This window comes from Rhipicephalus sanguineus, chromosome 3 (assembly GCF_013339695.2).
Source record: "Rhipicephalus sanguineus isolate Rsan-2018 chromosome 3, BIME_Rsan_1.4, whole genome shotgun sequence".
NCBI lineage: Eukaryota > Metazoa > Arthropoda > Arachnida > Ixodida > Ixodidae > Rhipicephalus > Rhipicephalus sanguineus.
This window is the reverse complement of record NC_051178.1, coordinates 15,388,737-15,401,888: the sequence shown is the minus strand read 5'-3', so window position 1 is coordinate 15,401,888 and position 13,152 is coordinate 15,388,737. Positions and strand designations below refer to the sequence as shown.

Below are 13,152 nucleotides of genomic sequence, written 5' to 3'. Positions count from 1 at the left end.
TCGAGGATTGCAGAGGAATGGAAGACCGAAGCTTCTCGTAGCTGGCAGAAGACAGTATCGAGACCACAGAACGGGTGTCCACTAACATGGATATTGTAATGCCCTGCACCTGTACGTCAATGTGCCAGCCTGTTCCGCCCTTGTGGCCCAAGTGCAATGCAGTCAGGACCTCCAGTGCATCTTCGGACGCAACTTCTCAAATAGCAAGAGTTTCGTCTGCTTGCTCGCAACGGCACATTTGTGAGAAGTGGCCCAACTTTCCACACGTTCTGCATGTCTTATTTCTCGCCGTGCAGGCTGCGGAACTTGCAATGTGACGATGGGAACCACACGAAAGCATGACCGGGGTGCAAGTGTCTGCCGAATGGCCCCCGTGGCTTGCGCATGAGTTCTGTCAACGCTGCAGACGTCGGCTGGCGACGATAGTTTCCGGCAGTATTGCGCCGTTGCATCAAAGCTTCTGCTGATGGTTACGGCACTGTCCAAGGTCAGTGTGGAACCCGCCGGTAACAATCGTTCTTGTTGCGAACACTGGGTTGTTTTTGCCTCCAATTAGTCCCGGATGAAATTGTCTGCCCGAGACCCAAAGTCTCGTGAAGTTCACATAGAGCTGTAACAAAAGCATCCACCGATTCACCCGGCAACTGGGCGCGCAGTCCAAAGCGGTGCCTCTCCGCTACGATGTTGGTGATGGTGGCAATGTAAGCGTAGAGCGTTGCGAGCACAATTGCATATTCGTCAGTCTCCCTCGTGCTGTCCTTCCCCGCTGCTATCCGACGCATGTGGGCTCTGCTTTGCTGGCAATGCGTAAAAAATTTGCTGACTTTCTGCCGCAAGACAATGTTGAAGGAGAGCCTTGCGGCGAGCAGTCGAGTAGGCGTCGCTGCGTGATGCCACAAGATAATTCTGGAACATCCAGCGCCATTGTCTCCATGGGACGACGGGTTTTCCTGGTGCTGACAGGAACTCTGGTGCCTGCAGCAGCAGGCTCATCTTAGAAATGTGTAGCCGGTGCTTTGTTATCCTCGTCGCCCTCTGTTGTAAAATCGTGCATGCTCCTACATATGTGCACTAGCCGAAGGATCTGCTCCGATTGAAGGCCACAAAAAAAACATCCTTTTATTTCATAGCACTGAAGTATATATACAGATAAGATTACTTGTGGCACCATCAGGTGAGAACATAACTTAGGGCACCACCTAGAAGCAACGTTACACTCAACAGTTGGCACGTGGATTGGTAGGTGGGTGCACAGAGTTGCAGCACTTCTTGCTCATGGGTCTGAAACCAGGTTTGAGGAGTTTTGCGAAGATAAAATATAATCTCTGTCAGCATGACGGTTTGAGCCCAGCCATAGTGCTTCCGGATGTGCTCCTACATGCTGAGCCACTGGCCTATGTCAATGGTGTTCTCTACAGTAAAGGTACCGGGATCATGCCTTTACGTTGTAGCGATGTACTGGGTTGTTGTCGGAGTTGCAAACGTAGTCGGTGAAGACGAGTCCTCACCCGAAGCTATGGTAGTAGACTTGAGGTGGCGTTTATCGGGAGAACAAAAATTACTCCGCACCTGCACCAAAATGTGATATGAAACTGAGAACACTGACAGAACAGGATGGCACACCACAGTCAGAACAAAGTACGTTGTCGCCTTCTACCCGGACGACCTTCAGGATAAATCCCACTATGTACAGTCACCATTGAAAGCCACGCAACTTTACTGGGGACGAGGAGTTACACAGTCGCCCTCTATCAGGCGTGCTTCCCTTGCGTGCTAGGTAGGATAACGCTGGTACTCTCCTCGTAGGTTTGGTTGTCGGCGTTCTGTGAAAACACTACACGGAAGCCCTCCTGGGCATATCTGTGATTGCTTTTGAAACGAGGGAAGTTTTTACAGAAAAAATAATAATCTTTGACCAAAAGAAGCACATAATTGTTTACCAGCACTATTTGTTTACAGAATATGTACAGTGAGCGCACATTGCATGTTCGACACGATCGGGTATTCCCAGACAAGCTTCTTCTGTGAAAGGAGGGCCATCATTGAGGGCAAACTAGGTGGCATACACTCTTACATTGGTCTGTCTGTATAAATAAATGGGGTATACCAGAATGAAGCCTCAGTTAAGCGATCACGCAGCTGCAGCATTACACAAGTAACGGTTGTTGCGTGGACGTTACCAAAGCTTTTGGAAAACAATTTCTTAAAACTCTAAGGAAATTGGCACTTATGGTGACTTGTGCTTGCCGTCAGCAAGATTAATTTTTTTGCTTGCAAGTTCTAGGACGTTTCATTATCATAATTGCTCAATCTCCCGCTGCTATCTTTTTCTTTTTTTTTAAGAATCTAGTACGCTCATTGGTTCGTGTCAAGACAAACATGGGCATGTGTCGTGCAGTGTTGCATTCTCTTTAACATGATTCCTACCACTCCCTTTGCATTCTAGTGAACTTGCTCGCATCTATAGCGTCAAAACGCGCATATACGAGGGGAGATCAAAAAGTTTTGCAACTAGGCTATTACCAAATATCTCACATTGATCTCTCCCTACGTTTTGTTTTGGTCATCTCTGCAGCCGAGCATGGTCTGAATATCAAGCCTTCCAGTTCGTTACTTGGTCTGCATCAGTCAGTCAAGTATGGCGTCCTCCCATGGTTTCAAGCTCGAGGACCGCAACGTTGTCAAATTTTTGTGCAGAGAAGGAAGTTCCTCCAGAGAAATCCACAGTAGGATGGTGAGTGTGTGTGGCAGTAAGCGTCCTTCGTATGCTACAGTGACTCGGTGGTTCAAGGAGTTTAAACGTGGCCGTGTGCACGTGGAAGACGACCCAAGGTCAGGGCGGCCAACCACTTCAACCGATTTGGACAATTCGTCCTCTGCACAAAGCCTTATCATGAATAATCGCCGAATCAAGGTGTCCGAAGTTGCTGGAGAATTGAACATTTCTTATGGCAGTGCTTTCACTATCATCCATGACATTTTGGGTATGTTCAAGGTCTCGGCACGATGGGTGCCACGGAACCTCTCAGTACAAGATGGACACCACCGCATTAATTCGTCAAGGGAACTTTTGCACCTCTATTCAAGCGTCTCGGAAGGTGTTCTGTCCTGCCTTGTGGCTGGCTGTATCACTGGCACCCAGAAACGGAACACCGGTCTATGCAGTGGAGCTATCCGAGGTCCCTTCCCCCGAAAAAGCTCAAGACCCAACGCTCAGGCAGGAAAGTGATGGTGACACTTTTCTGGGACGCAAAGGGAATCCTGGTCATCAAGTATCATGAAAAGAGTATACAGTTACAGGCGAATACTATGCCAACGTTCTTTGAAAAATGCGTAAAGCCATCGTGGAAAAACGCCGAGGATTTGTGACAAGAGGTATCCTCCTCCTGCACAACAACGCCCCGGTTCACACGTCTCGTATAGACCAGACTCACATTTGAGAGTGCGGTTTCGTACAGCTGGACCGCCCACCCTACAGTGCCGACCTGGCCCCAAGTGACTTTTATCTATTTCCGAATTTGAACAGACATCTCTAGGAAACAAGGTGTGATTACTTGAACTGTCTTCAAACTCCCACAGAGCGGCTTGGCAACCAGGAAGAAAGCTTTCCTTGCAGGGTATCAAAAGCTTTCCGGAAAAATCGGAGAAGTGCGTTAGTGTGCGGGGAGATTATGCTGAAAAATAAATTTTTTTCTAAGGTCTAGCAGTTTTCCTGATATGCGAGTTGCAAAACTTTTTGATCGCCCCTCGTACTAAAGCTTAAGTTTTCACGGCTGCTGTTAGAAAGAGAAGCAGTGTACGAGGCGAAACATGTGGCATGGTGCAATGCGAAGGTGAAAAAATGTCACATAATGTTCGCTGAACTAGTTCTCCAAACAATGGCGGTGCATGTATGCAAGGACCTGCATGAGCTAGGAATGGCAGTGAAAGAAAGAGAAGTTATTGCAGCCAGTAGCTGCAAAGCAGGGTGCCACGCCTTTGAAAGGTGCCACGAGATAGAGGCCGCAATGTCAAGTTTTAATGCGCAACATTTTTTGGTAAGTTCTCCAGCAATTTTGGTGGGGAAATTTTTATGATACATGGTTCTTTACGAAAAATAATGAAAATAGGCGTTTTTTTCAAATAGTCAAGGTTTCCAGCAAGTAGGCCCCCCCCCGAAAAAAATTCCTGGCTATGGGCCTGAACTCGGTACACCATAGGCACGCCTGCGCACACATCAACAAGTGAAAGACATGACATACGTTCAGCACAGATTGCGTTCAATCAACTGATACTTGCTCCCCCGCGAACACACTACACACTGACGTTTGGCTAACACAGTCTGTGCCCTTCTTTTTTTTTTTATGGAAAAAGCCTCCCAAACCTTTTGGATACCATGCAGTGCACTCAAGCGAAAGCGCTTGCTTCATCGTTGTGTGGCACTACTGTAGTATGACTGAGTTCTGCAAGAAGCCAGAGAAGGGCAGATGCTGAGATCGTGCAGCGTGTTCATGCCAGAAACGTTGACAGCAGCAACCAGATAGTTTTCATGTGATGTCACAGAGTAGCTTCCCATTTTGCTAGTGCTTATATGTGCTGGTACCTAGACATGTTATGGTATGCCATCAGTGTTTGGTTGATGATGATGAACTTGCAAGAGCTTCAACAGGTCTGCATGTTCAAGCCAGAGCACGTAAACAGAACATGCAGGCAAGAGCACAGCATCTCTTGGTCGTGTGCATTCGATCAGTGAGAAAATAACCCTTCTTCTTTACGGATCATCTCAACGTGCTAGAACTTGAAGATGGTGACCCTGATGCTGTCAATGAAAACAATGGGAGAATGCGTCTAAACACTGCAAGTCTAAGTTAGAATGTCATCTGCAGTTGCTCAACAGCAGCAACGCAAATACAACTTCGCTGGCAATTTGTCCCCATATGAATGTTTTTAGTTTCATGGAAGTTTGCACGGGTGAAGTTCAATCTTCACATCTAGACAAAGTACAGATGGTGCAACAAGATGATATCTCGTGTCCATAACTTTTGCTCTACTGCCGCAATGGTTGGCAATGGTTTTTGAAGGTCAAAGAGTTCCCTGATGCCTTTTTGGCTTCATTGAGCACACCTTATAAAATGTGACAGCATGCTCATGTATGGGCCTTGCCTTGTCGTTCCTCAAGATATGAGGGGCGAAGTATTGGCAACATTTTATGAAGATCGTCAAGGAATTGTAAGATGTTGTACTCAAGCCCTCGAGTCAGTCTGGTGGCCGGGGGTTAGCTCAGAGTTGGCCACTGTAGCGGATGATTGCCTCGAGTGTGTTAAACTGAAGGAACAAAAAGCTGAGCAACCAATACGATCTGAATCCCCCTCTGGACCCTAACAGAAACTAGGAGTGGGTCTGTTTCATTTCAAGCAGCATCGTTACGTTGTGGCTCTTGACTATTTTTCACGCCTCCTAGAGGTCATGTTGTTACCATCAGCTAGCAACGTTGTGGTTATAGTCCGGCCAAAAAGCTTTTTTGCCAGGCATGGCACACCTGAAACATTGGTGACTGATTGTGAGGACTGAGTGGTGGTTCATCGCGTTTGTGAGTGCGTGGCTCAACGGGTCGGACGGCAAGAGAATACGCACGAATGAGCTTCAGTCAACATTTATGGGGACAAGGGATTCTAGGGACGATGACAAAGAACAAGCACAGAGATAAACACACATAAATTAATCTGAAAGTCCTAACTGCAGAATGTCGGATCAAGGTTACAATAAAACGAAGTCTCACAACTTGTCGACGACGTCTTGAGGAGGGTCAGTCCACGTGCGGCGACGAGTCTCGTCGAAGGTGAGCCCAGGCATGCAGGTGACACGTCCCATGTGCCTTACAGCAGGAAGACAAGGCCTCCGTAAGGCCTCCCGTTTGATCATGGCCTTGCGCCGTCCCAGGTGGCTACGTGTTCAGGAACTAGTGATTCCTGCACGCCGACACAGCAGGAGCCGCGCCCGGTACCGGTAGCCCCAGGCAGGTACCTCGGCTCCCCAGGCCTCACCAAGAACAGGCAGGAGGAGCTCCACAGATGGTGCCCTGGTCCGGCGCATCCACGCTGGAGCCACCGCCAACGTCCGAACCACCAGGCAAGCACCAGACCTCGCCGAGCATGGCCACGACAATCTTCACGGACAGCACCCTGGTCCGGCGTGTCCTTCGGCTAGCTTCGCTCAGCCCTCTGCGCATTCCACATGCGCCTCTCTTTTTTTTTAGGGGCAAAGCTCCTTAGGGTGTGGGTCGTTCCCTCTTCTGTCGTAGTAGTAGTAGTATGTATGTAGCCTGCTCTAGTTTAATGAATTGCTCACTAGATGGCGTTCCATGTATTTCTTAGAGTTGCTGTTTAAAGATGACAGATGGCGCTTGTATAATGCGAATGGCGCATGTCATTGGATTCCTGCGATCGTAAAAGGCGCTCACTGTTGGCGCGCTTTCTCTTTCGCTCGGAGTCATTGGATGGAGGCAGACAAGGTGCTCGCTCTTGGCGCACTTTCTCTTTCGCTCGGAGTCGTCGGATGGAGGTAGACAAGGTGCTCGCTCTTGGCGCACTTTCCCTTTCGCTCGGAGGCGCCGGATGGAGGCAGACAAGGCGCTCGCTCTTGGCGCGCTTTCTCTTTCGCTCGGAGTCGTTGGATGGAGGCAGACAAGGTGCTCGCTCTTGGCGCACTTTCCCTTTCGCTCGGAGTCGTTGGATGGAGGCAGACAAGGTGCTCGCTCTTGGCGCACTTTCCCTTTCGCTCGAAGGCGCCGGATGGAGGCAGACAAGGTGCTTGCTCTTGGCGCGCTTTCTCTTTCACTCGGAGGCGACGGATGGAGGCAGACAAGGCGCTCCCTCTTGGCGCGCTTTCTCTTTCGCTTGGAGTCGTTGGATGGAGGCAGACAAGGTGCTCGCTCTTGGCGCGCTTTCTCTTTCGCTCGGAGTCGTTGGATGGAGGCAGACAAGGTGCTCGCTCTTGGCGCACTTTCCCTTTCGCTCGAAGGTGCCGGATGGAGGCAGACAAGGCGCTCGCTCTTGGCGCGCTTTCTCTTTCACTCGGAGTCGCCGGATGGAGGCAGACAATGCGCTCGCTCTTGGCGCGCTTTCTCTTTCGCTTGGAGTCGTTGGATGGAGGCAGACAAGGCGTTCGCTCTTGGCGCGCTTTCTCTTTCGCTCGGGAGCGGACACTTTCCCTGCATTTCACCGATCACAAAGCGGTGATAATGAAGGGACCACGTAAACCAACAGTACAATAAAAGTTTGATGTTTAATATATACACGGTGTTTCACACTCTTTATATGACGTACTGGGCGAATTTCACGGGAGAGTTTCACGGTTTACTGATGATTCTCTCCGGAGCTTCACCCCACTCATCATCATTCATCCCGTGGATATGCTGTGATTTCTTTTTCCTTTTTCTTTTTTTCTTGTGCCGCCGCCGTGCGTGCCACCTGCCCCTGGCTTGCATTCATGTCGCCGTCGTCTTCATTCTCATAAGTCCGCACAAACATCTCAAAATTCCACCAAAAGTTCACAAACGTGTAAATTCCCTTTACAAATTTTTTCTATCCACTACACTGATAACGGCAGCCGATTTCTGTCTACAGAATTTGGAGATTTTGCACTAGCCTACTGCTTCACACATGTTACATGAAGCCCAGTCTATCGGAGCAGCAGAATATGCAGTTCAAACAGGGAAGCCATACTTTGCACTTTTGACATACAGGAACACCCCTGGTCTCTTGCGGAAGAGCCCAGCCGTGCTGCTCATGAACAGATGCACTTGATGCTTCCACTGCACGCCAGCCAGTTGAGGGCTTCAGAAACGAGTACAGTCGAAACCTGCGATAACGAAATCCCGAGAGAACGAAATTCTCACCGCAACGAAATATTTTCACAGCACCGGCGAACACCCATAGGAGTCAATGCATTTTGTAACTCGCGACTACGAAAGATATTCATACCACAGTCTCTCATTAACATTTTTGAAGCACGAGTGCTCAAATAATCTACTCTCGCAACACTAACTACATTCGAAAGCTGCAGAAATGCATTCATGCTACACTTCAATTGTGCAAAACTATCGCTACAGCGCACTTGAGAAGCAGCCGCCATCATTGTTTACGAAAAAAAACATAAAGCCGGCGACAATGATGATGATGATGGCTTGCCTAAACACCTGCTCGTTACCGCTGACTACGTAGCCACATCCGCATTCCTCGTGGAGTTCTGTTCGTTGGCTTGGCTCTGTGCTTGGCTTTGTCGGCTTTGCGCGCACATGGTCGCGTGTGTGGAGCCATTTGTGGAGCGTTTGCTTGGTTGCTTGGTGCAACGTGCACTGTGTGTTGCGATTGCTTCGTCTGATTTCGCTGCCTGCGAAGATGCCGCCTCCAACGAAAAAGCGGAAGTTCATCACGCTGGAAGATAAGGCTGGAATTACCAGTGAGGTGGAAAAGGGCAGGAAAAGAATGGACATCGCTGAAGAATTCGGCGTTGCGTGCAGCTCGCTGTCCACGATTCTGCGCTAATCCGCGCTGATCCAGCGGAGCCGGAAGAAGGTTCGCTTTAGGCGCACTTGATGACTGTACTGGTGACAGCGCAGTGCCGCCGTCACCGACCAGTGCATGGGGTGAACGTTCTGCCGTGGCAAATGAGATTCCCCATCGTGAGGCATGAAATTGCTGCATGGTAAGGCCCGCCAAAGCAAACTTACGGACTTTTGGAAATAAAATATGTTTTTTGTAAATTTCATGTCTTTTCTGCCGCTCTTGCGCTAACGAAATTCCCGAAAGAGCAAAATTTTGTGCTTTCCCCGCCGATTTCGTTATTCGGGTTTCAACTGTAATGTAAAAGACCTTTAGGGTGGCTTGTTGGGCATGTTGGTACATAGTTCTTCGTAAGGAAATGCCAGCAGCACTAAATGCCAGCAGCAGCATGTAAGGAAATGCCAGCATCCCACCTGTTCCTGTCTCTTTTTCCTGGCTCAGTTTCTTCTGTTTTCTTTAGTGCTGCTGGCATTTCCTTACGAAGTAAAAGACCTTGTCAGGAGAAATGAGGCAGTCCAAAAAGAGCAGCAGTGCAACTTTGTCACTAGTAAGAATGAACAAAGGAGAAGAAAAGACGTAGCATGTGACGAAAACAAGAGATGGAAGACCAAAAAAGAAGCAAGGAGAAAGTCGAAATAGCGTGAGCTCATAAGGAGCAGCAGCGGCGGAAGATGACGAGCGGGCTTGGCGGACTTGTGCGGGAAGCCGGGCAGTCGTTTCTCCAGCCATGGCCTGGAGACGTGCGTGCTGAGCATGGAATCCCGGGTCAGACCTTGCAGCCGTCACCTGTCTGCGCACCCAAGCCCATGGCCAACGACCTGCTTGCGTCTTTTGCTCAGTATGCTGCAGACCGTGTCAAGCACACTGGTCTGGCGCCACGATAGCGAAGAAATTCCGTCATAGCCACGGAAGCCATCAGCTACAATGCGTCGACACCGCGGTTACCGACGTCCACTCATGATGGTGAAGCGCTAAAAGAAACGAAGACTTACGAAGAACGCAGGACGCAGCGCTACTAGCAACTGAGTTTATTTTGAAAACAACGCCCTCATATATACAAAATGTACATCATCACTAAAGTCAAAATTTCTTTTTTTTAAACACCTGATCATAAAAGAAACAAGCAGGTAAGAGATAAAAACCTCTCATGCACCCCTACCAAGGCAGCAAATGCACTTCATTTTACGTTCTCTCTAAAAAAGCAGATTGTGAAGTTGCTTTTTTAGAGAGAACGTAAAATGAAGTGCATTTGTTGCCTTGGTAGGGGTGCATGCGCAGTTTTTATCTCTTACCTGTTTGTTCCTTTTATGATCATGTGTTAAAAAAAAAAAGAAATTTTGGCTTTAGTGATGACGTACATTTTGTATTATGAGGGCGTTGTTTTCAAAGTAAACTCAGTTGCTAGTAGCGCTGCGTCCTGCGTTCTTCGTAAGTCTTCGTTTCTTTTAGCGCTTCACCATCATGAATGTATACCAACACGCCCAACTGGCAGTTATTCTGACGTCCAATGCCACGCCGGAAGAACGACCGCCGCGACAACAGTGGATGATCAGAACTTCACAGTTTTCGTTGTTTGAAGAGTGACTAAGTAATATTTAGAATAGGCGGTAATGCATGCTGTTGGTACAGTTATTCTTCCGTGTGTACATAGGAGTGCTGTGTTTTGAGTGTTTTGTTGCGTGTTCGATTTTCGCTTCTTTGATAAATGGGTTATATCGTTCAGAGTTGTCCTGTCCAGGGGCGTAGCCAAGACGGAGGGGGGGTTGGGTGAACCCCCCAACCCCCCCCCCCCCGAAAATTTTCGATTTTGCCTGCGTATATATACACGCACACATACAAATGCACACACTATCATACATAAAGTATGGTTGAAACCCCCTCCCCCTGAAAAAATTTCTGGCTACGCCACTGGTCCTGTCTGTCTCTAGACCGTGGAAATTCGTGACAAACTTCAATAGTCATTATGCAGCTAGGCTGCTAAAAAAATTGCTAAGCAGTGTGGGTCAAAGACTGTTAGGTCGGGCCCACTGTCGGGCCTCTTGGCTGTGGTCTTATGTCGTTAGAACTAACTTTAGAACAGAGCCGGAAAGGAACTGGTGAGCATTGATTCTGTGTAGATCAGAGCCAGGGGGAAGCTCTTATGAAATCGCAGATGTTCCAAGAACATTTTGAGCCGAGGAACATGGAGGAAAGAGGGTGTACGAGGAATCCAGGTACTACAGCTTCAACCACACTAGTGAATAGTGATACGGCTGGGTTTTATGTCACCTGTTGCAGCCAAAACATTATGGCATAGGTTAAGCCCCGGATACTCCAGTGTTAACTAATTCTTTTTTTTTTCTCTCCTTGCACTTGCAAGCTTTGTAAATTTGAACAGCTTTACTTACACTGTACTTCGTAGGAATTTCTGTGGTCTTTGTACTGCGTTTCTTAGTAGAAAAAAAGTCAGTTTCATCGCGAGGGCAAAGCAGTGAATGTGATAGCGAAGTGAGGCTGACAATGCAATGAATGTTATACGAAGTGAGGCTGACAGCTGACTCTTTTGGATCCAATCTCGCGAAACTCTACAAAACAGAGGTGTAAGAGAATATGGCCGCTCCAGGGAGAGGTGCTCTTTCTACACAGTCTCTTTGCATTGAGAGCGCAGCACGTAGAAGGGTATACGAGCCGTGTGCTGATGGTTGCCGAGATAGTGGGCACGCTAGTGATCGCGACTGCACCCTTAGAGTCAAAGTTCAAGGTTGCTGCTCGAGCGACATTCCCCCCCCCCCCCTTGCGTCTTTTCATGCTCGTTCAAGATGGCCGGGGTGTTTCCTCTCTTCAACGGCAGGCCTCCTGAGTGGTGTGATGTTATCACATGCGTGCTGGCTCGTTTGATCTCTGCTTCAGCCGCATTCGTCGTCCCCACTCGCGTGCTTTTACCTGTGCAAGAACATATGATGCACGGGGGGATGTTATCAATTTGGACTTTATATGCGACATGACGGCGATGGCAAAAACTCGTCGAGAGTGTCCATATAATTGCTGTCACAATAAAAAGGGAGAATGTGGTGTTACCCTGACTTGTGTGCACATGGTTGTGCACAACAGGGTAAAGTGTCAGATGTACGTGGCTTATGAGATTTGCTGGTGTATACTAGCAAAGGAGACTAAAGAGGAGTGCTCTTGGCTTCAGCTGTTAACTGGCATGTCTGAGTCTGTTTTTTTGTCCCGGCATGCCACCAACATGACAGTCATCAATGACATCCTCAAGCCTTGCTTGACCCAGCACAAGCTCACCACAATCTACTATGCACAGATAAACGACTTGAAAAAGAATTAAGGCAATGCTTTTTCGGAGCGGGCATTAACAAGCCTACGTGTTTTTCATGGTGAGTGGGTTTGACCACTCAAGCAGTTGCAAGCCATGCCTAAATGCATTGGAACATTCTCAAGTGCTGTCGACCTTTGTGATCAAATAGGGTGCACAACACGAAAACCAGTCTGCATTCTGGATATTATGTGAGGAATAGCAGTAACATTGGAATATATGAATAATGCATTTATAAAAGGCGATGCGCTTCACGGGGCACATTATTGACAACCAATGATTTTGCTTGCCGTACTGTGAATGTTACTTCCTTTGCTGGGAACAGGTTTGCCCAGTGAAGAGTGTGCTGTTTATTGACTTGATGGCTGCATTATTTACTGTCCCAGCCAGGCGATGATATCAAGGTCTCACTGTGTATACCTAAGGGTTTCTTTCCTGTGTATCAGGAATGCATGTTCACCAGCGTTATTTAAAACTGCTTGCCATCATATTCTATTCTTCAGAGACTTGACTATGAGTACAAGCGCTTTCTAAATCAGTGTCTCACCGAGTCGCTGTTTCAGTGTATTTCTCAATTCAAGGACCACAGTCTCTAGAGCTACCCAGGAGTTAAGGATATTCACAATGATCTCGTTGCAGGCAGCAAGCACCAAGGTGACGGCTTCCGAGTGCGCCTGGTATGTGACGGATGAGGCAATCCAGATCCACGGGGGCATGGGCTTCATGCGTGATGCAGGCCTGGAGCGGTGCCTACGTGACCTTCGCATCTTTCGTATTTTCGAGGGAGCCAATGACATCCTGCGGCTCTTTGTTGCTCTGCAAGGTGTGGCACCCATACCATTGCTGTTGAATGCGCTAAGGGATTGCTAATTGTCTGGAGCATGTCTGAAGATTATTGGGTCATGAATTACAATGATAGGAACATTTTTATCCCTTAAATGAAAAGTTATATAACAACCTAGGGTGGGCTTCTGTGACAGAACATGTCATCACAGCCTTGAATGCAGTAGAACCCTGCTGTTACATTCCAGGGTGCTAGATTTTCCTGGCAGCTACAATGTTTTTGGCCAGTTTTGGCATAGCTCCCATAGAGCCCAATGCACTGGGAAGCCTGTTCTTACATTGCAATTGTAGGACCATTCGCCTATGATATGAACCGGCACGCTGAGCTGGAACAAATGGCCAAGGAAAGCTTCCATCTTGACTTTTCGTGCAGCTTGGCCGGGCTTGACTATGATAGCAGTCACACAATTTGGTGTAGACATCACCCATGACGTGTTTTCGATTCCTACCAGCGAA

At 48.2% G+C, this 13,152-nt stretch overlaps 1 protein-coding gene across 1 annotated transcript in view; it reads left to right on the top strand.

The window, feature by feature from the left end:
- LOC119386460 (very long-chain specific acyl-CoA dehydrogenase, mitochondrial) overlaps positions 1–13,152 on the top strand; it is a 238,167-nt gene that overhangs the window by 182,276 nt on the left and 42,739 nt on the right. The window contains exon 10 of the mRNA XM_037653745.2: positions 12,493–12,676. Within this exon, the coding sequence (XP_037509673.1) occupies positions 12,493–12,676 (184 nt within the window). The remainder of the gene's footprint in view (positions 1–12,492; positions 12,677–13,152) is intronic.